The 26,390-nt window shown below is 45.7% G+C and overlaps 1 protein-coding gene across 4 annotated transcripts in view; it reads right to left on the bottom strand.

The window, feature by feature from the left end:
• Nucleotides 1-26,390, bottom strand: part of SEMA6B (semaphorin 6B) — a 1,069,016-nt gene that overhangs the window by 366,519 nt on the left and 676,107 nt on the right. For 3 of the 4 annotated variants that reach the window (XM_082263357.1, XM_082263356.1, XM_082263354.1), the window contains exon 7: nt 15,034-15,153. In XM_082263357.1, the coding sequence (XP_082119483.1) occupies nt 15,034-15,153 (120 nt within the window). The remainder of the gene's footprint in view (nt 1-15,033; nt 15,154-26,390) is intronic. The other variant, XM_082263355.1, reaches the window with a different exon arrangement.

Raw genomic sequence — 26,390 nt, forward strand, 5'->3', positions numbered from 1 at the left:
TCCTTTACCGAGGTTCAGGTACCATCCTTTTAGTCTTCCACTTTCAGATTGATCTGATTGCTAATCCCCTTAGATCAGAGATCTTGATCTGGGTTTGTAGCATAATCTTCTTTCTTATTCTTTGAGAAAAGCAAGAGAACATGGAGAGTGTTACGACACCCCAAAGTATGAAAGGGGTTACAGTCGTCTAGGATAATCCACTCCCAAACACCCGGACAGCTATCGACCACTCCAATGCGCCATATATGAAGCACATCAATAATTCCCCCCCCCCCCCCAAGTACGAGACAAGGCTCTGTAGTGAGGTTTGATCGAGAGTAACTCTCTTCTCTTTTATTGCAAGAAACACACACTTATATATACTTTGAGAATACCACATGAACAATGACTGTGTAATTACAGCCAGGTGAGCTCATTAACATGCTTATCAATAGTTTCAGACTCTATTAACATACTGTCCTATTTTAGACAAAAGCACTGAGTTAATCAGTAGACATTCTTTAGGAGGGGGCTGCTGGAAACAATCCCCCCCCTCCATCTGCAGCTAATACACATTGAATTTGCAGACATAGTGACAACCTCTTTAAAGGAATTTGGAGCGTAGCAGCTAAAACATAGGGGAACAAAGTCTTTTAAAGTCTGGTCCATAGTCCAAAGGCAGCAGGCGGGCAACCAGGCTCCTCCAATGCAATGGGGCAAGATTGGTCTCGTCACATCTCTCCCCCTTTCCAAAAAGACTAACAGGGTACCTGACCTCCTGCCGGTCAGTGCCCTCGTTAGTCCAGCAGCCCACCCACAAAGCAGAAAACACAGTACAGCCCACCCACAATAAATGGTCACTACACCTGGGTAGAGGAGAATTTTGTCCATGTCCAGGTGCCTCACCTTGGCTGTGTGGGAGACTGGCAGACTGCCTTGGTGGGTTGCTGAGTGGGCAGAGACCAGCGGTACTCTGCCCTGGTGCCAGCGCTACCACAGAAGTAGCCTGGTTGGAGACGGGTTGTTGGAGGGGGAGACCGACTGTCTCCCCTTTAGATACACCACCATGCTGCTGTGGCAGAAGACCGACTGTCTTCCCTTTGGCTAAACAGCCCTGTTGCTGGGGGTCAGGACCGACTGTCCCTACCCCCTGTGCTGTGAGTGCAGAGACCACGGTCCCATCTGCACTGTTGGGGGGCTTACTGTCTCCCCCTGGTATGTTAAGCTGCTGCTGTGGGATGGAGACTGGGCTCCCAATTCCCAATAGCTCAATCTGCCGCTGGGGGACAGGACCAACCGTGTCTGCCCCCTGTAAGTCAATCGGCCGCTGAGGGATGGAGACTGCGCTCCCAATTCCCTGGATATCACTCTGCCAATGGGGAGAGGGGGTAACAAGCTCCTCTCCCAAATATACTTCCAGCCCCTGGGGAGGGAGACCGACTGTCTCTGCTCCCAATACAGTGTCCTGTTGCTGAGGAAAGGAGACTGGGCTCTCTGTTTCCTGCAGGACACTCTGCTGCTGTGGGATGGAGACTGAGCTCCCAATTCCCAACAAATCAATCTGCTGCTGGGCGACAGGACTGACTGTCTCTGCCCCCTGTAACTCAGCCTGCCGCTGGAGAATGGAGACTGGGCTCCCAATTCCCAATAAATCAGGCTGCCGCTGGGGAATGGAGACTGGGATCTCCTCTTCCCTTAACTGTACCTGCCGCTGGAGTTCCTCCCAACGTGCCAGCTGGCCCTCTCTCTCTGCCCTGTCTAGCAGAGTCCCGAACACTAAGTTCTTCGCGAACCGCTTGGATCTCTCCAGTGGATTGGGTCCGAAGAAGCTCATCCGTAACCACATCATACGGTCATATTCTTTCAGAGAATATCTGTACTCCACTGCTGGTTCCATGCTGGTGCTGTCAGGGTCGCTGTACTGGGACATGCGTTGCCCTCAATTGTAAAATCCACGGAATGGTGTCTCCTGTAGCTGTCCTTCTGGCTGTGGGAACGATCACGCCGCTTGCCACCAATTGTTACGACACCCCAAAGTATGAAAGGGGTTACAGTCGTCTAGGATAATCCACTCCCAAACACCCGGACAGCTATCGACCACTCCAATGCGCCATACATGAAGCACATCAATAATTCCCCCCCCAAGTACGAGACAAGGCTCTGTAGTGAGGTTTGATCGAGAGTAACTCTCTTCTCTTTTATTGCAAGAAACACACACTTATATATACTTTGAGAATACCACATGAACAATGACTGTGTAATTACAGCCAGGTGAGCTCATTAACATGCTTATCAATAGTTTCAGACTCTATTAACATACTGTCCTATTTTAGACAAAAGCACTGAGTTAATCAGTAGACATTCTTTAGGAGGGGGCTGCTGGAAACAATCCCCCCCCCCTCCATCTGCAGCTAATACACATTGAATTTGCAGACATAGTGACAACCTCTTTAAAGGAATTTGGAGCGTAGCAGCTAAAACATAGGGGAACAAAGTCTTTTAAAGTCTGGTCCATAGTCCAAAGGCAGCAGGCGGGCAACCAGGCTCCTCCAATGCAATGGGGCAAGATTGGTCTCGTCACAGAGAGCTTCTTCAATCCGTGTCCATTACCTTTACGACATTGGCGAAAAAAATAGAGGTACTTCCTGTATAGGAGGGGTTATATAGAGGGGGACATCCTGTCTTAATTTTGTATCCAGTGTCCATTCACCTACAAGTGGCATTTTAACCCAAATATGAATGCTCTGTGTCCCCTGTTGTACGATAAAGAAATGTCCTCAATAAACAAGGAAAGCTGACACTCCCTTGGAGAGGAGGGTCTTGGGTGCAAAACCATTCATCTACAGTAGATGAAAAGTCATAAAAGGTGCTTTACAAGAGAAAGCTGCTAACAGACATAGTAGCCATATTACGGGGGGGGGGGGGTCACCTAAGGGGCGACCCTAATGGGTTCAATGGATGGTTTCTACAGGACTGACAGAACCAAATTCAGATCCAAAGGAAGTGCAGGGTGTTGTAATGGAGATCTGATCCACGAGAAACCTTGAAAAAAAAAGGTTAGAACCAGGTAATGCAAAAATCAAAGTTTTCTGGAATAAAAGGGATAATGATTAAGTGTTTTAGGGATCTCAAATCTCTGCAAGACTGTCTAGGCCTAGCTTTGTGGGTGTTGATTTTATCTTGAAGTAATTTTTGGTATAGGTTTCATAGCACAAATAACACCTTCCCCACATGTTTGACAGGTGCATCAAATTTCAATTTTTTACAGCAAGGCCAATTCTTGCTTTTATCAAGAGTACCTCTAAAGGGTAACAGCACCACCAACACCCAAAGACTAATTTTTCTGCAACTGTTTGACTGGGGCATATCATTTCAATTTTTTACAGCAAGGCCAATTCTTGCTTTCATCCAGAGTACCCCTATAGGGTTATGGTGTGAAGGCACCACCAACACCCATAGACCAATTTTCCCACTACTGTTTGACTGGGACATATTTACATTTTTTACAGCAAGGCCAATTCTTACTTTCATTAAGAATACCTCTACAGGGTTACAGTGTGAAGGCACCACCAACACCCAAAGACCAATTTTTCCGCAACTGTTTGACTGGGGCATCAAATTTAATTCTTTTAAAGCAAGGCCAATTCTTGCATTCATCAAGAGTACCTCTATAGGGTTAAGGTGTGAAGGAACCACCAACACCCAAAGCGCAATTTTTCTCCACCTGTTACTTCTATCCAATGTCTGCAAAAGAGAAACCAGGCACCAGACTTTATCTAGAAATAAATTGTTATTCATGACCTAAGTGTACTATAATTTGGCTTCTTCACATAAGGCTTGCTCACTGTGGTGCAAAACTGTTATATCCATCAAAAGTCTGCCAAAGACACCAGAATGTATCCAAAAACATCATTAATCTTGTTCAGAGTGCACTAAATTGTGGCCTCATCATACAGACTAGCTCCCCCAAGCCGTTGTTTACAAAATAAGAAAAAGCTTGCAGGAAAAAATCTATTTCAGATGTAATTTTTATTTTCTTAGAAGTGCATGTCAGTTTTGCTGCAACAACTTCTATACACAGTACAGATGTGCCACTTTACAGGCAGTCCCCCCAGTCACTATAAAGGATTTTTTTTATTTTTATCATTTCACTTTAAAGTGATTGTAAAGTCTCTCAAGTCTTGTGGCTCTGAAGAGGTAAATCCACAAAACACGTCAGCCCATTGGACCTTTATTTCTGTTACATGAGTGGATGAATATGGATTGAATTGCTAAAATTTGTGATGAGCTTTTTAGCAAGAATATGTTTTGTGAGTATAATGCTTACCACTTTTTATTCAATAAAAAATTTTCTGGATAATGCAGTAGGTCAGTGCTCCCTGTGTTTCTTTTGTATTGATTGTTCATTGCCCTAGTCCAGGTAACTGCAGTTTGACAAACAGAAATTGCAGCAAAGAGAGCTTTTAGGAGGTTCTCAAATCTCAAAGAATCTGTGGAATCCTGAAATGAAGGAACATGATCCATTAGGGACAGTAAGGCTCCATGTACACGGGACGCTGGAAATGGCCGTTTAGGAGCAGTTGGGTGTTTTTTTCAGAAGCCCCTGAACCCATCTACATTTTATCTTATCTGTCCATGTACACCAGGTCGTTTACAGTCATTTGCAGGCAGTTGCGTTCAGGGACTGTTTTTAGAACGCAATTATTTGCGTTCGAACGTGTGTTTCCCGGCGTTTCAAACGCACAAACGCGTCCGAACGCGTCTGAACGCGTCTGAACGCGATGACCCGCGTTTAGCGTTCGCGTTTTTCCATTTTAAAGGGGAATAATTTTTTTGACCTCTAGGAACGCTTCTAAACGCAAACGCCGCTAAACGCCCGCTAAACGCGGGTACAAACGCGACCGAACGGACGTTTCAAACGTTCTAAAAATTCCAGCATTCAAAGGGACTTTTAACAACGTCCCGTGTACATGGAGCCTAAGATGTTTAAGACTGAGGCAGCCTACTACCTAAACAGTCAATTTTTTGTGAATCATTTTTCTACTGGATCTATATCTGCAATGACTCTTTGGGGAGTCAAACCCCAATTGTCATTGTGGCAGTGCTGTGCACTCCCGCTTTCAAACGCCACAGCTCCAGTATTGCTACAGACAATACCCCTAAATTTCCTTATTCTAATGTACCTGGGCTGGCCTGAGCCACCATGATATACATGGTTTGGAGTATTGTTCCTTCTTCCCTTTTTGTTAGCTCTCCTTCCCTACCATTCTACCTAAAGCTATAGTCAAACCATGCGCAAACTCATTTTCAAGCCATAAAACACAGTTGGATGTTTTATACGGTTGTCCTATGTTATGCAACACAATTAGATATTTTACACCATCCTTTGTTATTGTTATTGTGCGGATTCTCAACATTCAAGCCATTAAAAAAAGAAAAAAAAAAAAAAGAAGAAAAAAGGAGTTTGATTCAGATTAACCACTTGCCGACCAGTCACGTTGACTGTACTGCGGCAAAGTGGCTCGATTCCGTCCCCTGTAGGCGGCGCTCGCGCGCCGCCGGAGGCACGCTCACGCTTTTTTCAGTCACAGCGGGAGTCGGGCCAGGGGAGGAGCGGTGGCGATCGCCGCTGCTCTTCCCCGATCGTCGGGGAATCGAGTTTGGAGATCCGCCCGCTTGTGTAGACAGAGCGGGCGGATCTCCTATGTGACAAACAGTGATAGATTGCAGGGTTCAGCATAGCTGAACATGCGATCTGTCCCTGTGTCACTCAGTCACCTCCCCCACACACGTTAGTAAGCACCAGGCATACATTAACCCCTCCCTCTCCAATAAAATTAACCCCTTCCCTGCCAGTGTCATTTTTACAGTAACATTGCATATTTATAGCACTGATTACTGTAGAAATGTCACTGGTACCCCCAAAAGTGTCAAATGTCAGTCAAGGGTCCGATCTGTCCCCCGCAATGTCACAGTCCTGCAAAAAAAAAAAAAAAAAAAAAACACCAAAAATTACAGAAATCTTTCCCTTAGTAAACGCGATAACTTTTGCGCAAACCAATCAAAATACGCTTATTGTGATTTTTTTTTACCAAACATAGGTAGCAGAAAACAAATTGGCCAAAAATTTAAAAAAATTGATTTTTACATTTCTTTTGGGGGGAATTTCATATAAAAAAAAATTTGAAAAATATTGTTATTTTTTCAAAATAAACGCTCTTTTTTGTTTATAGCGCAAAAAGTAAAAATCACACAGGTGATCAAATACCACCAAAAGAAAGCGGTTTGTGGGAAAAAAAGGACGTAAATTTTGTTTGGGTACGGCGTCGCACGACCGCGCAATTGTCAGTTAAAGTCGCACAGCGCCGAATCGCAAAAAGTGGCCTGGACGTAAGACAGCAAAATCCTCCGGTGGTAAAGTGGTTAAAACATCCCTCTGGTTTCATCCTACAGCCGTCAAAGTGGCCACATGATCAGGAGCTGGTCCTAACCCAGCTGTCTTGGTCCACATTGGAACCAATGACAGAATATATGGAAGGTGGAGGCTCCTTAGGAACCAATTTAATAAACTAGGCTGCAAGTTGAAGGGAAGGACCTCCAAGGTAATATTCTCTGAAATATTGCCTGTGCCATGCGCAACACAGGAAAGACAGGGGGAGATTAGAGAGCTGAATGCATGGCTAAAGATCTGGTGTAAGAAGAAGGGATTTGGGTTTTTAGAGCACTGGGCTCACTTTCATTGGGGTGCAACTTATATGCTAAAGATGGTTTGCACCTAAATGGAAGGGGGTCTTTCGTGCTAGGGGAGAGGTTTATGGGAAGGCTGGAGGAGTTTTTAGACTAGGATTGAGGGGGGAGGGTGAATTAGATTATAATGGGGCAGACGGGTCAGACAGGGTTCAGCTCCTATTGGTGGAATGGGGAAAGACGGGGGGAGAGTTATGGCAGAGGATAAGAAGGTTCCCATGTTACAAACAACCATTGGAAATGTGGTTTGTGTTAAAAGTTGGAGAGGCTCCTTCACTTGGGACATTAATATTTATCAACAATATTGTGACAGTATTAGTCCCATTTAGCATCTTTTCCAACTCCCTTTTCTTCACTGGGATACTGGCCCCATGAACCAGCCAGGCGGTCTATATTTAGAACACTGATATTGGACATAACATTGCTGTCACTGGCCATACAGAATTTTGTTGCTCAGATATAAAGTGTGACCGCCGTACCATATTCCTAAGGTACTGGGCAGCCACACTTCTTCCAGCTGGGCCTATGGGGTTAATGCCAGTCACTAACGCTACCCCACCCTCTTTACTGTGTGTATTATGCATTTTCCAAGCATGAAGACCAGAGGTAGAGTAAGAAAGGGGAAAGTTTCCTCACGCGTCCTTTCCACTGATAAAGTTGGCTGCGTGCCTAGTTTTTGTTTATAGGATGTGTTGAAATGTTTGAATGTACCTGTGCCTCAGGTTATTGAATGTACAATTTTCCCCCGTCCTGTGTCTCTATGCCAACAAGGAAGGGGGGGATTGTCCCCAGAGATATGTATATACTTGTGTCTGTTCTTGTGTCAGTCACGGCTAGTGACTGGGTGGGCTGGGAGCATATAATCACTGGGGTACAGGGTCTGTGAAGCAAGCAGCAGTAACAGTGGATGTTAGGAACGCTTCCTGAGCACACTGATGTGCTGTCATGAGTCTGCAACCTAAAGGGTTAACCTAGAGCAGACTAATTGCAATAATTGGCAAACAGGCTGCCTTATTTAAACAGCTCAGTAGCACTGTGTCTTTGCTGTCTTGTCTGCAGCTCCTCCTGTGTTCCTGAAGCCTGTGTCCTGTTACCTGTTTGATACCTGTTTTGACCTTTGTTGTTGACCTGCTGCCCGTCCTGACCCCCGGCTTGTTTGACCATTCTCTCGGATCTCCCTTGTCTGCTTATCCGCCTTCGGATCTTGACCGGTTTCTCCCTTGGTGGGGCGACCCTGAGGACCGTGACCTGGTATCCACACGCAGCGAAGTCCATCCTCACCACTAGAGGCTCTGGCGAAAACCGGTGGTTAAAACCGGTACTTAGATTCTGCACCTCAGGTTAGCCTGTGTCACTTACCTTGGGGGTTCCCGTCTAAGCTCCGCCCTCCGCCACACGCGGGGCCTTCCTCTGCCATCAGGCTACCACTTGTATCCCTAACAGTCCAAGACAGCCATGACTGAGCCAGCAAGAGAAGCCTCACCGTTGGAAGAGATCTGCCAACACCTCGCAGCCCTGTCTCAATCTGTAAAGTCGCTTCAAGACGGCTACACACAGCTAGAGAAATGGCTGCACTCTACGACTCTTCAGGGGGATCCTCCTGTATTATCTGCTTCCTCTCCTGCTGCAGCACCCTCTGGACCTGCTTCTGGCCCTACTGTAGTGATGCTGCCACCAGAACCTCGAGTTCCTGCTCCCGAAAAATATACTGGGGATCGCGGTAAATTCCGCCCATTTCGCAACACCTGCCAGCTTTATTTCTCCCTGCAACCTCAAACCTTTTCTTTGGAGGCTACCAAGGTGGGGTTTGTTATCTCCCTGCTCCTAGGCAAACCCCAGTCCTGGGCTCATTGGCTCCTTGAAGAGGGCAGCCCTCATTTAAACTCCTTATGGTCATTTTTTGAGGCCATGGCACAGCTCTATGATGACCCGCAGCGATCCTCCACCGCAGAATCTGCGCTTCATTTTCTTCTGCAGGGTCGCAGGCCCGTAGAAGACTACTGCACTGACTTCCGCTGCCTCAGTTCTGATACGTCCTGGAACGAAGCAGCACTCCGGTATCAGTTCCGTCTCGGCTTGTCGGAAGGACGAGCTGGCGCGGGTAGGTGTCCCTGACGTCTTGGAAGATTTGATTTCCCAGGCCATTCAAATCGACCGGCGGCTATGGGAGCGCAGAGCAGAATGATCTCCGCAGCAGTTCAGACCAGCCTGGACGCTACCACGAGTTGCTCCTCCTGCATACTTTTCTTCCGCTGGGCCAGCTCCTACCAACCCCGCTCCTGCTGGAGTCGCCTCAGATACGCTTGAACCTATGCAACTTGGGATCATACAGCCTGCTTTGTCCCCGGAGGAGAGACGCCGTCGCCAGTTGGGTAACCTGTGCCTGTATTGTGGTGAAGCTGGCCACTATGTGCGCTCCTGCCCGGCAAAATACCGTAAGTTCCTGCCTGCCTCACCATCCAGTTGTGTGGCATCTGTTGCCAGTTCCTCCCACCTAGCCTTTCCTGTGTCATTACAGCTTCCGGAAAGACACGTCCCAGTTACAGCAATCAATGACTCGGGAGCCTGCCATTGTTTCATTGATCGCTCATTCGCCCTGCAACATGGCGTACCTCTCCGGCTCAAGACCCAGGACCTCACCATCTTCCTGGCTGATGGCTCCCGCATCAAATCCGGGCCTGTGACCCATGAGACTTTTCCCCATTCCTATGGTCTCCTCCTCCGGCCATGAATAACTGATCAGCCTGAATGTTATCAAATCCCCCTCATTTCCCATTAACCTGGGGATTACCGTGGTTGCAAGCACGTAACCCACAAGTCAATTGGATCACAGGCACCATCCAGTTCCCATCTCTTTACTGCAAGAATTCCTGCCTACCCGCTCCTCCTGAATTCCCCAAGACTCTGTTCTGTCTTGAATCCGAACCTGATGTATGTTCCGTGGTGCCCAAAGCATACCATGATTTCCTGGATGTATTCAGTATTTTGCTCCCACGAACCGAAATCCCGTTCGGCCGGATTTACCCACTTTCTGAACGTGAGCTGGACGTCTTAAAAGACTATGTAGACAAAAGTCTGAAGAAGGGGTTCATCCGTCTCTCTACCTCTCCAGCAGGGGCAGGTATCTTCTTCGTAGAGAAGAAGGATCACACCCTCTGACCCTGCATAGATTATAGGAATTTAAATAAAGTTACTACTACCACCCTCTGGCTGGCCATTTTGGCGTTCATAGGACCCTTGACCTCATGCAATGCACCTTCTGGTGGCCTGATATGGAAAAAAGCTGCAGAAGTTATGTGTCTTCCTGTGTTTTTTGCTGAAGGAGTAAAACCACCAGAAGTAAGGCGTGGGGTCTCCTCAGACCACTCCCCATCCCTGACCGGCCCTGGCAAACTATTGCCATGGACTTTATCGTGGAACTTCCACCTTTGGCCAGGTGCTCCGCCATTTTTGTGGTTGTAGACCGGCTTACTAAGATGGTCCACTTTCTATCCCTCTGCGAAGGAAACTGCAGAAGTCTTCATTAGGGAGATTGTGCGACTCCACGGGGTACCCACGAACATTATCTCGGACAGAGGGGTACAGTTTACATCCCGCTTTTGGAGGGCCTTGTGTAAGCTGCTAAAAATTTAATTATCTATGTCCTCAGTAGAGATGTCCCGAACTATTCGCCGGCGAACATCGCTTGTTCGCGTTCGCCGCGGCGGGCGAACATATGCGATGTTCGGTCCGCCCCCTATACATCATTATTGAGCAAACTTTGACCCTGTGCCTCACAGTCAGCAGACACATTCCAGCCAATCAGCATACTCCCACCTCCTATTAAAAAGCAAGGACAGCATCCATCTTAGATTCATTCTGAAGCTGCAGAGTTAGTTAGAGCAGGAAGAGTGCTGCTGCTGAATTAATAGGGAAATCATTAGCTAGGCCAGTGTTCTGTGTCCACTCCTGCTGTAAGGACAGCGTCCTGACAGCACCCCAGAAAGCCCTTTTTAGAGCTACCTGGTACATCAGTCTGCTTTTATTTATTTTTTATATATATATATATATATATATACATACACATACAGACTGTACTGTGTGCACACCACTCATATCGGGTGGCACGGTACCTTGCAGATAAAAAAGTCATTTAAAATTTTACCCTTTAATATAATTGCAGTTGCCTGCCAGTGTGTGTCAGGTCCACAGACTGTACTGTGCCCACTGCCAGTGCCCACCACTTATATAGGGTGGCACAGCACCTTGCAGATAAAAATTAATTTAATTTTACCTCTGTAATATAATTGCAGTTGCCTTCCAGTGAGTCTCAGGTCCACAGACCATACTGTGCCCACTGCCCACCACTCATAGGGTGGCACAGCACCTTGCAGATAAAAAAAGTCATTTAATTTTTTTTCTGTAATATAATTGCTGTTGCCTGCCAGTGAGTGTCAGGCCCACAGACTGTACTGTGCCCACTGCAAATGGACTATTTGCGGTTGTTTGCAGTGCGTTAAACGGGGAGTTTGGTCTGTCACTGAAGCGGGCGTAACCCTTACACTACCTGATCGATACAACATCATACCTGATCTTATTCACACACTGGATGTTTTAAAGAACGTTATTCCAAACAATTTAGTAATGTTAGGTGATTTATGCCCTTTATGGATTAAAACCCGACTCTGCGTCAACTACATATTTTTCCATGGGAGTTTTGCCATGGATCCCCCTCTGGCATGCCACAGTCCAGGTGTTAGTCCCCTTGAAACAACTTTTCCATCACTATTGTGGCCAGAAAGAGTCCCTGTGGGTTTTAAAATTCGCCTGCCTATTGAAGTCTATGGCGGTTCGCCCGGTTCGCAAACATTTGCGGAAGTTCGCGCTTGCTGTTCGCGAACATAACATTTTATGTTCGCGACATCTCTAGTCCTCAGCTTACCACCCGCAGATGAACAGGCAAACAGAGGACGAACCAGACCCTGGAATAATATCTCCGGTGCTTTACCACCTTCGTCCAGGACGACTGGGTAGCATTACTACCATTTGCGGAATTTGCCTTCAATAATTCAAGACATTCTGTTACCGGGCAATCTCCCTTCTTTGCCAATTATGGGTTTTATCCTTCCTTTCTGCCCGACTTCCCATCTGATTCCAGAGTGCCCGCAGTTCAGGTCACCATCAACTTCTTCACAAGTAACAACAAACTTCTGCAGGACACCTTGGCCAAGGCTCAGATAGCGTCCAAAAGAATCTTTGACGGGAAAAAGAGGGGAGAACTGATCCTCCAACCAGGTGACTAGGTCTTTTTATCCACAGCTAACCTCCGCTTGGCCTGCCCATCCAAGAAGTTGGCTCCCAGGTTTATCGGCCCATTCCCCGTTAAAAGAAGACTCAATGCCGTTTCCTATGAGTTATCCTTACCTGATACCCTACAGATCCATCCTGTGTTCCATGTCGCTATTTTAAAACCCGTGGTTCCTGACGCCTTCCCCGGCAGAAGCCCTGGACCTCCGGAACCAGCGATGGTGGATGGCGACATGGAGTAAGAAATTGAGGCTGTACTTGATTGCCAGAAAAGAGGTAACCAGCTTCAGTTCCTTATTAAATGGAAGGTTATGGGCCGGAAGAGAATTCCTGGGAACCCAAGAGGAACATTCATGCCGCAGACCTGATCCAGGCATTTTTCTTGCCCATCCTCAGAAAAGCAGTTTGTTGGGCACCCGGAGGTTGCCCTTGGGGGGGGGGGGCAATGTTAGGAACGCTTCCGGAGCACACTGATGTGCTGCCTTGAGTCTGCAACCTAAATGGTTAACCTAGAGCAGACTAATTGCAATAACTGGCAAACAGGCTGCCTTATTTAAACAGCTCAGCAGTACTGTGTCTTTGCTGTCTTGTCTGCAGCTCCTCATGTGTTCCTGAAGCCTGTGTCCTGTTACCCGTTTTGACCTTTGGCTTGTTCCTGACCTAGTTTACCTGCTGCCCGTCCTGACCCCCGGCTTGTTTGACCATTCTCTTGGATCTCCCTTGTCTGCTTATCCGCCTTCGGATCTTGACCGGTTTCTCCCTTAGTGGGGCGACCCTGAGGACCGCGATCTGGTATCCACATGCAGCGAAGTCCATCCTCACCACTAGAGGCTCTGGCGAAAACCGGTGGATACTTAGATTCCGCACCTCAGGTTAGCCTGTGTCACTTACCTTGGGGGTTCCCTTTTAAGCTCTGCCCTTCGCCACACGTGGGGCCTTCCTCTGCCATCAGGCTACCACTTGTATCCCTTGTAACAGTGGATCTACTCAGCCCGAGAACTGGCATCCATCACATTGTTGGCAGTGGTGGGATAGTGTTTGAATGTACCTGTGCCTCGTGTTATTGGATTTACAGTATACCCCACCCTGTGCCTCTATGCCAAGGAGGGGGGGGGGAATTGTCCCCAGAGATATGTATATATGTGTCTGTTCTTCAGAAAAGGTCTGTTACCACCCTACACTGAGTTATGGCTAAAGACTGGGTGGGCTAAGGGATCTTTGATCCTGCTGGTACAGGGCAAGGGAAGCTTATACGGCGGACATACTCCTGAGTATGGGGTCCATCAAAATATTCATGACAAACATTAATTTATGATATAATAAAATGTTAATTAGCACATCATCTGATTTACAACCAATCTTTTAGAAAACATAGCAGCCCCATTTCAATGTAAACGCCACAATTTATTCATTAGGATTTTCTTACAAATAAAGCTGATCTCTGGGAATTGCAATAAACAACCTTGCAGTGAGGTCCTTTCATCTTGCAAGGGTTTAAAGTTGGCTAATAGGGATGAGCTCCATATTTTGCCTGTTCAGAGATTTGCGGGGGGCTGCAGCAGAAAGTGAAACATTTAGAAGTATTACTACCACTGCTAAATGTGACTGCTTCCTTCAGAATCATTGTCAGGGAGCCGGTGACGAACCCATTGGGTTTGGACTGGGCACCCAAACTTCAGTGAAGATCATAAAAAAATGCCCAAAACTAAACCCAGTTATGTTTGGCTGATCACCACTCATTAGGTCTAGAGATAGGCTGTAATACTTACTTTAGCCCTTGCTCCAGCAGACATCGGGCACTCATCTCTTCTCTCTTATGCTTTGTGTTGTGAGTGGGCCCTCGCCATCCATGCTTATTCCTCTACCCCGAGACAAAGGGCCCATTCACATGGGCTGTCTGATCAGGTCCACCTGTCAGTTTTTCAGACAGACCTGATCAGACCATCCATTCTCTTTTATAGAACGCCAGATGTAAGTGGGGCACCAGTCACCATCCAATCCGATCCTGTACGTCAAAAACAGATGGATGGAGGTCCTATTCCCCATCCGTGTGGAGGATGCCATTGGATGGAAATGGACAGGCGGTCCGTTTCCATCCGATTGCCCCATAGAGGAAAACAGGACTATGTTTGTGTCCACACGGACACATCATCCACCTGCTCAGCTGGGATCAGCGGAGACACCCGTGTAAAAGGGGCCTTAAAGAGGACCTTAAGTTCTGCTATAGCAAACAGTGAGCATGCAGGCTTTTTACTGCAGTAGAGACATGCAATGTCATGCAATAAAATGCACCTACCTGCCTGCTCGTTATCTTCTCCAGCAATGTAAACTAAGCTGCACCTCCACTTACAGTCTGGGTGCAGGAGTGAGGTCATACCACATCGGCTAATGAGAACACCCAAAGACCAGCACATAGGAGAAGATGCTGGTACCTGGGAGGATCAGGACCACTGGATAATCGGTACGGTATCAGCTCCCATTATTTCTGCTTTAATTTGCATTTAATGCTTGCACAGTGTAATTTTCCGAATTTAGCTTTAACTGCCACTGCTCACCGCAAATAGTAAATAACCCCCTACTCTTCTCTCTTTTTAACTTTGTTTTTATTCTCTTTTCGCTCCTTATTCTTCTTTTGCCTTGTCCTTTTTGATACAGATTTATTTATTTTTTTCTCTAGAACAGATATGGCCTTGTACTAAGGATTTGTTTTGCTGAACAAAGTAGCCTTTGACTACATAATTCCATTATATGCCATATTTAAACACAATGAAATAACTACTATTTGTTGCTATTTAATGCTCATTGGAGTAATCCATCAAACTGAATTCTAGGCAGAACTCATGCAAAGGTAATGTTTTACAAATGAAGAGGTTTAGCGACCAGGTAAAGTTACTACTATTTCAAGAATTCGTTGAGACAGCAGAAATTATCCTAAAATTGATAATGTTTGTCTGAAGGCAGTACATAGTTCCTTTTAATTCTGATAGAAAACAAAAAAAAATAATATTTTTTGCAGCCTACCTTTGAGCCATTTTGAGTCATGTTTAACACTTCGTAGGGCTGGACGTTCACCAAGACTTCGATAAAGGACAGCATCTATTGCAAGGAAATCTGTTACTGTCGCTGTAAAGAGCATTTCATCTATGTAAAGAAAGAAAATAATATATTGGAGATTGAGCATAATGTAGAGTTCCTAGATGTACCTTTCTAGTGCGGTGTGATAGCTTTTCTACTACTATAAAACCAAGGATTAGTGTGCCAATTCGCAACAACATGAACAGTAGTAAAAAAAAAAAAAAACCTGTCATTAGAAATCAACTTTAATTTGTATGTTTTGTAATGTTGAGAATTGTTTAGTTTAGGAATAGGTTTACATCTGTGCGGTAGTGGTTTATGTGGTTTTCTGGAGCGTTTCAGTGCGTTTTGTGTTTTAGAACTCGCTATTTTGATGCACTTTTTGAATGCAATCTCATGCATTTTTCTCTTTAAGAACTGTGAAAAGCCGGTTGTTAAGGATCGGGCGGCCGCTGCGTCTTTAGCAGCCGATGAGTCATCAGATGTCAGCTAGGTCCCCCGCTGACAGCTGAATGGACCCCCCCAATGCATACCTGCCCCTTGAGGTCTGGTATAGATTTTGAGGGGAACCCTATGCCAAAATAAAAAAATTGTCCCCCCCCCCCCCCCCAAAACCCAACCCTTCCCATAGCATGCAACCCGGCAGGGAGAGTACGAGCGAGCGCTCCCCTCCTGAACCATACAAGGCCACATGCCCTCAACATGGGAGGGTGCTTTTGGGCAGGGGGGGGGAATCATCCCCCCAAAGCACCTTGTCCCCATGTGATGGGCACAAGAGCCTCCTCCTCACAACCCTGGCCGGTGGTTGTGGGGGTCTGCAGGTGGGGGGCTTATCAGAATCTGGAAGCCCTCTTTAACAAGGGGGCCTCCCAGTCTCCCCCCCCCCCATGTGAATGCGTATGAGGTACATAGTACTCCTACTAATTCACCCCAAAAAAAAAAAGTGTAAAAAATGACAGGCAGTTTTTGATGATTTCATCATTTAAAAAAAAAAAAAACCCAATGACCCCCGAATTAAAACCAATAGACAATAATGCTGCCCTCCACCACTGTCGACTCAAACTGAGGGGCAAGTTGACCCGACGACATAAGGGGGCAGAGGTCATCCAGTGACATCAGCAGGTGACCCTGCTCCCTTACATCTTACATTTTAAGAACTATCAGACAGCAGAGCTAGCAGGCAGTTGGAGTGGGCCTTTTTTATGGCGAAGAAGCCCTTCTCCCCATCCCCCTGCCCCAAAGCACCTCCCGCATACTGAGGACATGTGGCCTGGGATAGTTCAGGGGGGGGGGGGGGGGGCTCGCTCGTCTTCTCCTTTTCCTGATCTGCCAGGCTGCATACTTGAATAAAGGTCTCGTATGGATTATGGGGGGGCACCACGCCATTTTTTTTTTTAGCGTAGGATTCTCCTCAGAATCCATACCAGTCTCAAAGGGCTTGGTATGCATTGGGTGCCCATACCATTTTTTCCACAATTTTTTTTTTTTTAATTCCAACATTTTTTTTGTTTTTTCCACAAAATACAATTACAAACAAAACATACACTACATTCATGATATTCACAAAACTTATATCATCAGTGTCCATTCTGTACAACATATAAATCCCTAATGGAGATTCTCCCAAGTTTTGAGGTCCCAAAAAAAAAAAAAAGGGGGAAAGGATTCTTTTATTTCCCTTTATCTTGGACGAGTCCCACCTCATAATTCCACATCCCCCCTCAACACTCGTGATTAACAGTGCACACCAAGCATATGTCAACCCTCTAAAAAGAGGGATATACATCATAAAACAACCCAATTGTGATAAACATACTCATATAATGAATCATTCCTATACCTCTCTTCCATGTGATTTAAATATTAACCCAAAATACTCGAGAAAAGGAAAAAAAAAAAAAAAAAATTCCTTTCTTTTTTTTTTTAATTTTAAGCCAAACCCCCCCCCCCACAACTCCCCAAAACACTTCAATAATTAACAGTGTGCTCCATCCATATATCGACCCTCCTTGGAGGGATATAAAAAAAAAAAAAAAGTGTAAAAAAGAAACCTCTGTTCCTCTGGGGCCTTGTACTTTTGAATCTCCATAACCACCATATCTACTATTTCCCGGCTTGACATATCCCCTCCTGTCTGAGCGGCAAAAAAAAAAAAAAAAATGTATCCCCCCCTCCTAAACCCCATCTCTTCCTTATTCTCCCTCCCCCTGCGTCCGCAGGTACTCTTCCGAGGATACATAAGTGGTCCAGGGCTGCCAGCAGACACGGATCTTTTCCTCTCTATCACTGTGTGCTGCTGTCAGTGTCTCCATCCGATATATTTCATTTACCTTAGAGATCCATGTTTGTAAGGATGGAGATATGGTTTGTCTCCATACCCCAGGAATACATGCCTTGGCCGCATTAAGCAGGTGAATCAAGAGGGAGTTCCTATATTTCTTAATTGATAACTTTGTCAAATGCAAAAGACATAAGGCCGGATCTTCTCCCACCTCAATTGCAGTGAGGTTTTTAATCACTTTCGCTATCTCTGACCAATAGCCTTTAATCCGGGCACAGGACCAGAAAATGTGAAACATCGATCCGCCCACTTCTCCACATCTCCAGCAAATATCAGTTTTTTTTTTTGTCCATCTTATGTAATATTGCTGGGACTCTGTACCACCTCACCAAGATTTTGTAACTGATCTCCTGATATTTATTGGCTATTGAAGCCCTATGTGCCAGTGTTAGTATTTTTTTTGTTTGCTGTGAGTTAAATTTAATTCCTAATTCCCGTTCCCACTTACACAAAAAGGTCAATACTTGTTCATCCTGTTCTTTAGATAAGAGAGAGTAAAAGAACGACAGGGCATGTGGAATTGTATTTCCACCTCTACATAGAGTTTCAAATGATGTCAAAGGCCGGGGGGCATATCCCTGTTTCTGTAAGTCTACCAAATAATGTCTAATTTGAAACACAGAGAATATGTCCAAGGTTTCCTCTGACCAGGCCATATTCTCTCTCACAGAGGGAGGGTTCCCTTGAGTCCATATATCTACCAAGCGTATTTTCCCTCCCTGTGCGAGGTTTCTTATCTTCCCCTTATTGTATCCCGGTAGAAACTCCATATTTCCCACTAATGGTAGCATAGGAGAGATTGGAGGTGCGATCTGTGTTTTTTTTTTGTATACATCTACATACCTTCATTGTAGTTCCTATTGTCGGGTACAAATATATAGGGTCATCAAGAGGCAACGGCACCCAAGGGGCCACGGGGACTGGACCTTCTGTCAATGCGTTTTCCATATTCACCCACTGTTTAGCTTTCGCGTTACAATGCCAGTCCAGTACCCGTGTAAGGTGTATTGCCCTATGATAACGCTTCAGATCTGGCAATCCAATCCCCCCTTGGCATTTGGACCGAGTAAGAATATTTATTCCTATTCTTGGGGCTTTATTGGCCCACACGAATGTTCTCAACAAAGTTTTCATTTGCGTAAAAAAATATTCTGGTATTTCTATTGGCAGGGCTTGTAATAAATATAGCACTCGTGGGAGTATATTCATCTTCCAGGAGCTACTTCTTCCAAACCATGTCAGGGCCAGGGTCTGCCACCTCGCAATATCTTTAAGCGTTCTCAAAAAAGGGGGAAAGTTAGCCTCAAACAGATCTTCTAAATCGGGGTGTAATATGCACTCCTAAGTATGTAAGTGACTTTATTGTCCATTGAAAGGAGAAGAGAGGTTGTAATACCCTCCAGTCTACAGCTGGTATTGTAATGTTCATTGCCACTGATTTTGCTAAATTTATTTTGAAGTTAGAGAGGTTCCCATAATTCTGAATTGCCCCTAAAATCAAAGGCAACTCTTGTGCCGGTTGTGTTATAAAAAAAAATTAGATCATCAGCGTAGGCTGCTAGTTTATGATGCGCTCCCCCATATATAACCCTTTAATCTCTATATCTTTCCGAATTGTACATAGAGGCTCTAATGTCAGAATGAAAATTAATGGGGACAGGGGGCATCCCTGACGTGTACCGTTTTTGATTTTGAAAAAGTCTGATCTCCATCCGTTTACATTTACTGCTGCTGTAGGTCCCGAATATAATGCCATAATGCTCGTTCTCATCCATTCCCCCAGCCCAATATGTGACAGGGTGGCCTCGATAAAACCCCAGGCCACCCTGTCAAAAGCCTTCTCTGCGTCTACAGAGAGAAGCATCAAGGGCCTTTGTAAACGCTGGGCGTGAGATATAAGATCAATTACTCTGGTTGTATTGTCCCTTGCTTCTCGAGAGGGAATAAATCCCACCTGGTCAAATTGTATCAGTTGGGGGATATATGTTATGATTCTATTTGCAATGATTTTAGCAAATAGTTTTGCGTCCAAGTTCAATAACGCAATAGGGCGATAGTTACCACACAAAGAAGGATCCTTACCTTCCTTATGTATTAGTGAGATATAAGCCCGTAGGCTGTCTATGGGTACCGAACTTCCTTTAGCGATATTATTAAAATGGGCTAATAATGGGACTTTTAACTGTGACCAAAGTTGTTTGTAATATGGCAAAGTTAGGCCGTCAGGGCCCGGGGCCTTATGAGGTTTATTTTGGTTAATGGCATATTCTAATTCTTCCTCCAAAATATTTCCTTCCATTGCCTCTATTTGTTCTTTCTTCAAAGAGGGCATCCCAGACGTTTCCACATATTTCCGTGCTTTTAAGACCAACCCTCTATCCTCATTATCTACTTCTCCCCCTGTATTTATGTTATAGAGGGATTGGTAAAAATTACTAAATTCCTTCACAATTTCCTCTGTCTCTACAACCTTCTCGCCCTTCTTTGATTGTATCTGAGCAATTACTGTCTTTTTCTGGGGTCCCCGTAACGCCCTGGCCAACATGGCCCCTGGTTTATTGGAAAATTCATATATTTGCCTCCTCATAAATGTTAAATTTTTAATTGTTTTTTTATATAGAAGTGTATTCAATTCTTCTCTAGTCTTAATAAGGACATGTAAATGTTCCTGCGCTAGTGATTTTTTATGTGTAGCGCTCAGCTTTCCTACTTGTGTCGTCAATTCTTTTACTCTCTTTTCGTATTCTTTTTTACGACGAGATCCCAACATCATTAATGTCCCCCTTATAACACATTTGTGTGCTTCCCACACCATAGACGGTGAGGTCTGTGGTCCATTATTTTCTTTAAAATAATTCGTCAAGGCTAGTTCTATTTCTGCTCTCAGTTCTGGAGACTGTAATAGGGCTTCATTCAATCTCCAAGTAGGAGGTTTTGGTGGTACAGAGTCCAGGTCCATCACAATATGAACTGGGGCATGATCTGACATAATGGGTGTTCCAATCGTGGTGGCTTTGACCCTTCCCAGTTCAACCTGGGGGATCAAAAATCTATCTAACCTTGAATACGTGTTATGGGATGCGGAGAAGTATGAAAAATCCTTCTCCCCTGCATGCATGATCCTCCACGGATCAATCAAGTCAAGAAGGGAAAGTTCCTTTCTAAGGCCATTAAGTTTTGCATAAGACAGATGGGAGGAGCCTCGTGATGTATCTAACAAGGGTTCTGCCACATAATTCCAGTCACCTCCCATTATCAATGTTCCCTCCCGAAAATCCAAAATCAGCGGCACCAGCTGCTGTAAAAATGTTAAGTGATTCACATTTGGGAAATATACATTGACCATCGTTATTGTCTTTTGTCTTATTAAGCCCTTGATCATGAGGTATCTTCCTAGTGGGTCTATCTTTGATTCCCGATGCGTCCAATCTACTTCTTTCGCTATGACCATACTGACCCCTTTTGATTTCGGGATTGGTGAGGGGGCATGATATGCCCATGGGTAGTTTCGATTATACAATTTGGGTATGCTATCAGGTTTAAAATACGTTTCCTGAAAGAAAGCCACCTGTGTGTGGCCCTTTCTTATATCATTCAATACCCGCATGCGTTTTTCGGGGGTAGTTAGTCCCCTTACATTTAACGAGGTCAACTTCAAACCTATTCTAACCGCCCTGGCCATATTACCCTACTTTCCTCAATCCCCTCTATGTACTATTCCTACTCCCTCAATATGGGGGATGGGGGAGGCAGGGAGACGGAGAAGAGGAAGAGAGAAAAAAAAAAAAAAAACAGGGAAACTTTTCCCCCTTTTTATGTCGCTCTCTAGGGGGGGATATGTCACCGCCTGATCCTCTCTGTTGATCCCCTCTATTCCCTATTCGTCAAACCTTGACCAAAGTGCAGCTACGCACTTATCTATTTCAGGGGCGTGTGGGAAGGTCGCTCCATAAGACATTAATTATGCAAAGAAAGAGAGAAGGAGAAAAGAAAAAAAAAAAGAAAGAAAGCAATAATTTTCTCCCTTCAAAACTTCAAGCATTGCTCCTTGGGGGCTGGCGAGGCACCGCTCTGACTTTATTTTTTATGAGGAGCGGGGCAGCACTATAGGTTCTTATATTAATTAGGGGAAAAATTTTAAGCCCATTACATCTAATCCTTTCTGCGGAAACGTTTTACTTTTATATCCCATAATTTAGTCTAACTAACCACAATCTGTCCACCCCTTTTTTAATCATTGTAGATTTACATCTTGTGGCCTCTTCGTGCTATCCCCGGTCCCCATACCATATTAACTATTCCCTCTTGAGAAAAAGGAATAAAAGACAAAAAGAAAAAAGAAGAGGAAAAACAGCATTATCATTTAGGGCCCCCAATTTGGGAGGTGTCCCCCCCCCCCCAGGTGTGTACCACACTTCCACAACCCGAGGTGGGACACCTCCCCCTTCGGGGGACATCCCCTCTCTATGGGCCCCAGGGAATCCCTATACCCCTGCAACCCCAACCAGTCTGGAACCATCACAGGGGGGGCTTTAAGAAATATAAAAAGTCCTGGCAACTGCTCCGGCCACCTCAAGGTATATGAACCATCTTTTTTAACCACAATTAAATGAAAGGGGTGCCCCCAATAATAATTGGCCCCAACATTCTGTATGACTTCCAATACTGGTTTTAAGACTGCTCTCATCCTGAGTGTCTGTCTTGATAGATCTGGCAGTAACCGGATGGTTGAGCCTTCAAAATCAAATGGGCCTTTTTTCCATGCGTTTTTCATTATTCTCTCCTTAATTGAAAAGAAATGGATCCTTATTAAGACATCCTGGGGGAAGTCTGCCCCCATGCTCCTGGGGGCTTTTACCCGATGTACACGGTCTATTTCTATCGCATCATTTTGAGAAGTTTCTAAAAGAGTATTTAGAATAGCCGTTACTTTAGATTTTAAAGCGGAGTTCCACCCTGGATTTTTTTTTTTTTTTTTTTAATACCCCCGGGACAGTCAGGGCTAGTGCATTCCACAATGGCTAGCCTCTGATCTGTCCCGGGTTGCACTTACCTGCAAGACGAAATACTTACCTTGCAAACGTCTTGTCCAGCGCTGCCATCTCAGATGTGGGCAGCTTGAAGCCAGCGCGTCCTCTTCGGCGTCTTCTGTGGTCCCACGATGCTCTGCGCCGGCCCCGACGTCACTTCCGGGTCGCGCGCGTCACCCCTCCACAGCTTCTGGGCATGCCCAGAAGCTGTTTAGAAGGGGATGACGCGCGCGACCCGGAACTGACGTCGGGGCCGGTGCAGGCGCAATGATTCCTGGGAGCTATGACGTCCAGCTCCCAGGAATCATTGCAGAGCCAGGAAGTGACGACGGGCCGCGGCCGAGGAAGGAGGAAGAAGGAAGTAAGGTAAGTATATTTTCTTCGCTACGAGGTAAGTAAAAAAAAAAAAAAATATGCGATTATCCATTTCTTTTTCAGGTGACCCGGAGCGAGAAGATGGAGGTAAGTATAAAAATAGGGTGGAACTCCACTTTAAGTCTGGGCCTTGAATTGCGTCTGTTAACCCCCGAAGGCGTACATTGTTCCTTCTACTTCGGTTCTCTCCATCATCTTGTTGGAGTTTCAAAGTTACTAATTGCTTGATAAACATCTTATGAGTGTCCTCCATATGATCTATTCTAGTACTCAAAGCATCTGTCTCTACTTCCACCATTTCTATTTTTTTAGACATTGCATCCATCTGTCCTTTAAGAGAATTAATTTCTTGTGTCAAAGCCATAACAATTGAGGATGCCAGCTCTGACATGTCCTGTTTTGTAGGGATAACCGCCAACATGTCCTTCAAGTCCGAATTAAAATTGAATTGTGTTTGGGAGCTTTGGGGAGGGAGCGAGTCTGATCTCTGTATATTTTTTTCTGTCCCTTGCTGGTATTGGGTCACTACAGGGATTTCAACGGTATCTCGTTGATTGCATCCAACTTTCTTTGAAGCATTTGTATTAGCCGACCCGTAGCGTGTCTGCGCCATTTTGGAATGAAACACACTTTCCTCTTGTGAGGGGGGAGTTCGGATGAAGTATTGTGTAATGTCTGAGTGTCTCACCGGCGTAATGACAGCCGCTCTCGCCCCCTCAGCACTCATAGACCAGAAATATACCAAAATAAAGCTTTTGTATTGGCTGTATACAACTTTAGATATATTTCCAGAAATCAGTTCCCCACTCTTAGCGGGGATTTGTTTAAGTGTCTCACCGGCGTGATGGCAGCCGCTCTCATCCCCTCAGCACTCCAAGACAAAAATTTACCAAAATATAGCTTTTGGCTGTATATAGTTTTGGCTATATTTTAAAAATCGGCTCCCCACTCTTAGCGGGGTATCGTTTTAAATCTTGCGGATATTGACTCACGGTTCCGAAGCTGCATCTGGGTACATTGATTACCGGTTCTCCTCCACCAATCCTCAGCTCCTTAGAGCCTCCAGGGATCGGTTTACCTCCGTGATTAAGATCCGAACAATACGGTTCCCGGTCCACAGTGCGGTTCTCGGCGGTCTGCTCCCGGTCTCCGGCCGGTCACCAAGCTCCAGCTCTCTCCCCTTACTCCTCTAGGACAAGCATTCGCCGTGTCTCGCAGGGAACGCCAACTTCCTCAAAGCGGTGACTCACCAGCGCCTCGCTGTGAGCGGTCTCACGGCGCCATGTCCACAACCACGCCCCCTACAGGGAGGATCCTTCATTTTTTCCACAATTTCTTTTATTGCCGGCAATTCTCTTTTTTTTTTTACATTCAGCTGTCAGCCGATGACTTATTGGCCGTTAACGATGCGGCGGCCGCCCACTCCTTAACAATCAGCTATTCAGTTTGTTATAGAGAAACACCCCTGCAAAACACTTGCATTTTTTGGTTCGGGTCTATTGAGGTCTATTACACGCAAAACGCAATCTGCTGTGGGAAAAAAACTTCGACCCTTTCCAAAAACGCAGCGGCTGAAAAACACAAAGATGCGATTGTGTACTAAAGGAAACCATAATAAACGGACTGTAGTGTGTTTACGCAAACTGCAAAATGCACTAAAAAACGCTTAGGTGTGAACCTAGACTAAGTGTAGAGCGAGTGAGTAGAGTCCATGCCAGTTCTGCCATTTAAGGGTTTGCTAGCCCAATTTTATTAAAGAGAAAAAACAAAAAGTCCATACAATGTAGGTTTCCCACACAGGGTGTTTCCAATGTTAACACAGAAATTAAAAATCCAGCCACCTGGATCTCTCTAGCACTGAAATAGTTACTCAGCCTCCTGGCGTACACATATAGCAGTTATGCTCAGGTCTTCCACCTCAGGCCCTCGTCTGTCTCCCGCAGACCCTTTTCTCATTGATGCTGTTCACATAGCTAGCAGCCCCCTGCAGCTTTGGCCCCAGGCTTGGGTCTCTGTATATCCCAGTGCACACCTGGACTCCTCAGGAGGGTGGAGCCCAGAACCCTGGCCCTGACTCTACAAAAAGCCCAGAACCCACCTACACAGTGTCCTGGCTATTCCTAAAACCTGGTGCCGGGATTAGAGATTTTAGCCCACGTGGATCACTACAATATCTCCAGGCCCCAGGTCCCAAACCAGATTCTACCAACCACTGAGAAAACCGAAAACACCGCTTTCCTTTAAGATAAGCAATCATCCTGGAGCCCCTCAACCTGCCTAGTTGAGGATCCTGGGCCACATACACCATGACAGGGAACTACACTTAATCCCCCGCCCCTCATTTCAACCCGGAGGGTGAAACACAAAAGTTCTTGTTTTTGGCACCTGTGTGCCAACTATCTCTTTCAGGAGTCCAATCCTGTCTGACCCTAATTTTCATTAAAGATGAACAGCATGCAATGCCCCCATTGGTGTTTCTCCCTGAGCCCCACTGTCAAGGTCTTACCTTGACTTCCTGTTGATAGCCATCTTGGACATGTGCAGACTGCTGTCTACTATAAACTCTGTTTGCATCATCACTTGTCTGCTGCCTGGGCGTTGCTCAGTGATGATGTTGCACACCTAACTATATATATCACCTGATGGCTTTCAGACCTCACCCTTGCATTTGTGCTCCAAGGTGCATCACTGCTAGCGGTCCTCTGGTCTCTCTGTGCATGACTTGGCTTGGCTGACAACCTTCCTGGCTCTTGATTCTGCATCGGCAGATGACAATGCATCAGTTGACAACCCAGCTTCGGCAGACTACCCGCTTCTGGACTCTATCTCAGCTTGAGTGACTACCCATTCCTGGACTCGATCACGGCTTGGATGACTATCCCCTTCTGAACTTGACCCCGGCTGTTGATTTCGCTCCTCTCTCTTGCTGTGCGATTATTATTATTGTATTAATAAATCACTTTATTTTACTTTCATCTTTGTGTGGTTTGGTTTCCTGGCAAGGGTTGTGAATCCTGACTATGTTGGTGCTCCTAAACTTCCCATGCTTACCAGGCTTGATCAACAAGATCACCGTTTGGGTCAGTTCGCTCAGGCGTTGCAGACGTTGCTTGCACGCACAGCACACCTTGCTCCTGGTGCTGTTAGGCTGGTGGTTCCTCCTGTTGTTGCACCCACTGCTGCTCCTGTTGCCACTCCTGCAGCTGAAGTGGTTGTTACCAGAGGGATGACTGGTTCAGCCCCCCTTCCGCAGCGCTATGGGGTGAACCGAGTCAGTGTAGTGGCTTCCTAAACCAAGTAAGCATTTATATTGAGATGGGCATTTCCTTCTGACAGGTCCAAAGGGGGCTTCCTAATCACGTTGCTTTCGGACAAGGCCTTGGCGAATCCCTCTTGGGAGAACGATAATCCTGTGATACTCGATTATCCAAGTTTTGTTGCCTCCTTTCATAGGGTATTCGGTTTGCCTGCTCACTCTGCCTCTGCTGCTAAGCTGCTCCTGTCCATTCAACAGAGTATACAAATGGGAGTGGCTGTACGGCATCTGGAAGTAATGC

The sequence above is a fragment of the Pelophylax lessonae genome, assembly GCF_965119305.1.
Source record: "Pelophylax lessonae genome assembly, chromosome: 1".
Taxonomy (NCBI): Eukaryota; Metazoa; Chordata; class Amphibia; order Anura; family Ranidae; genus Pelophylax; species Pelophylax lessonae.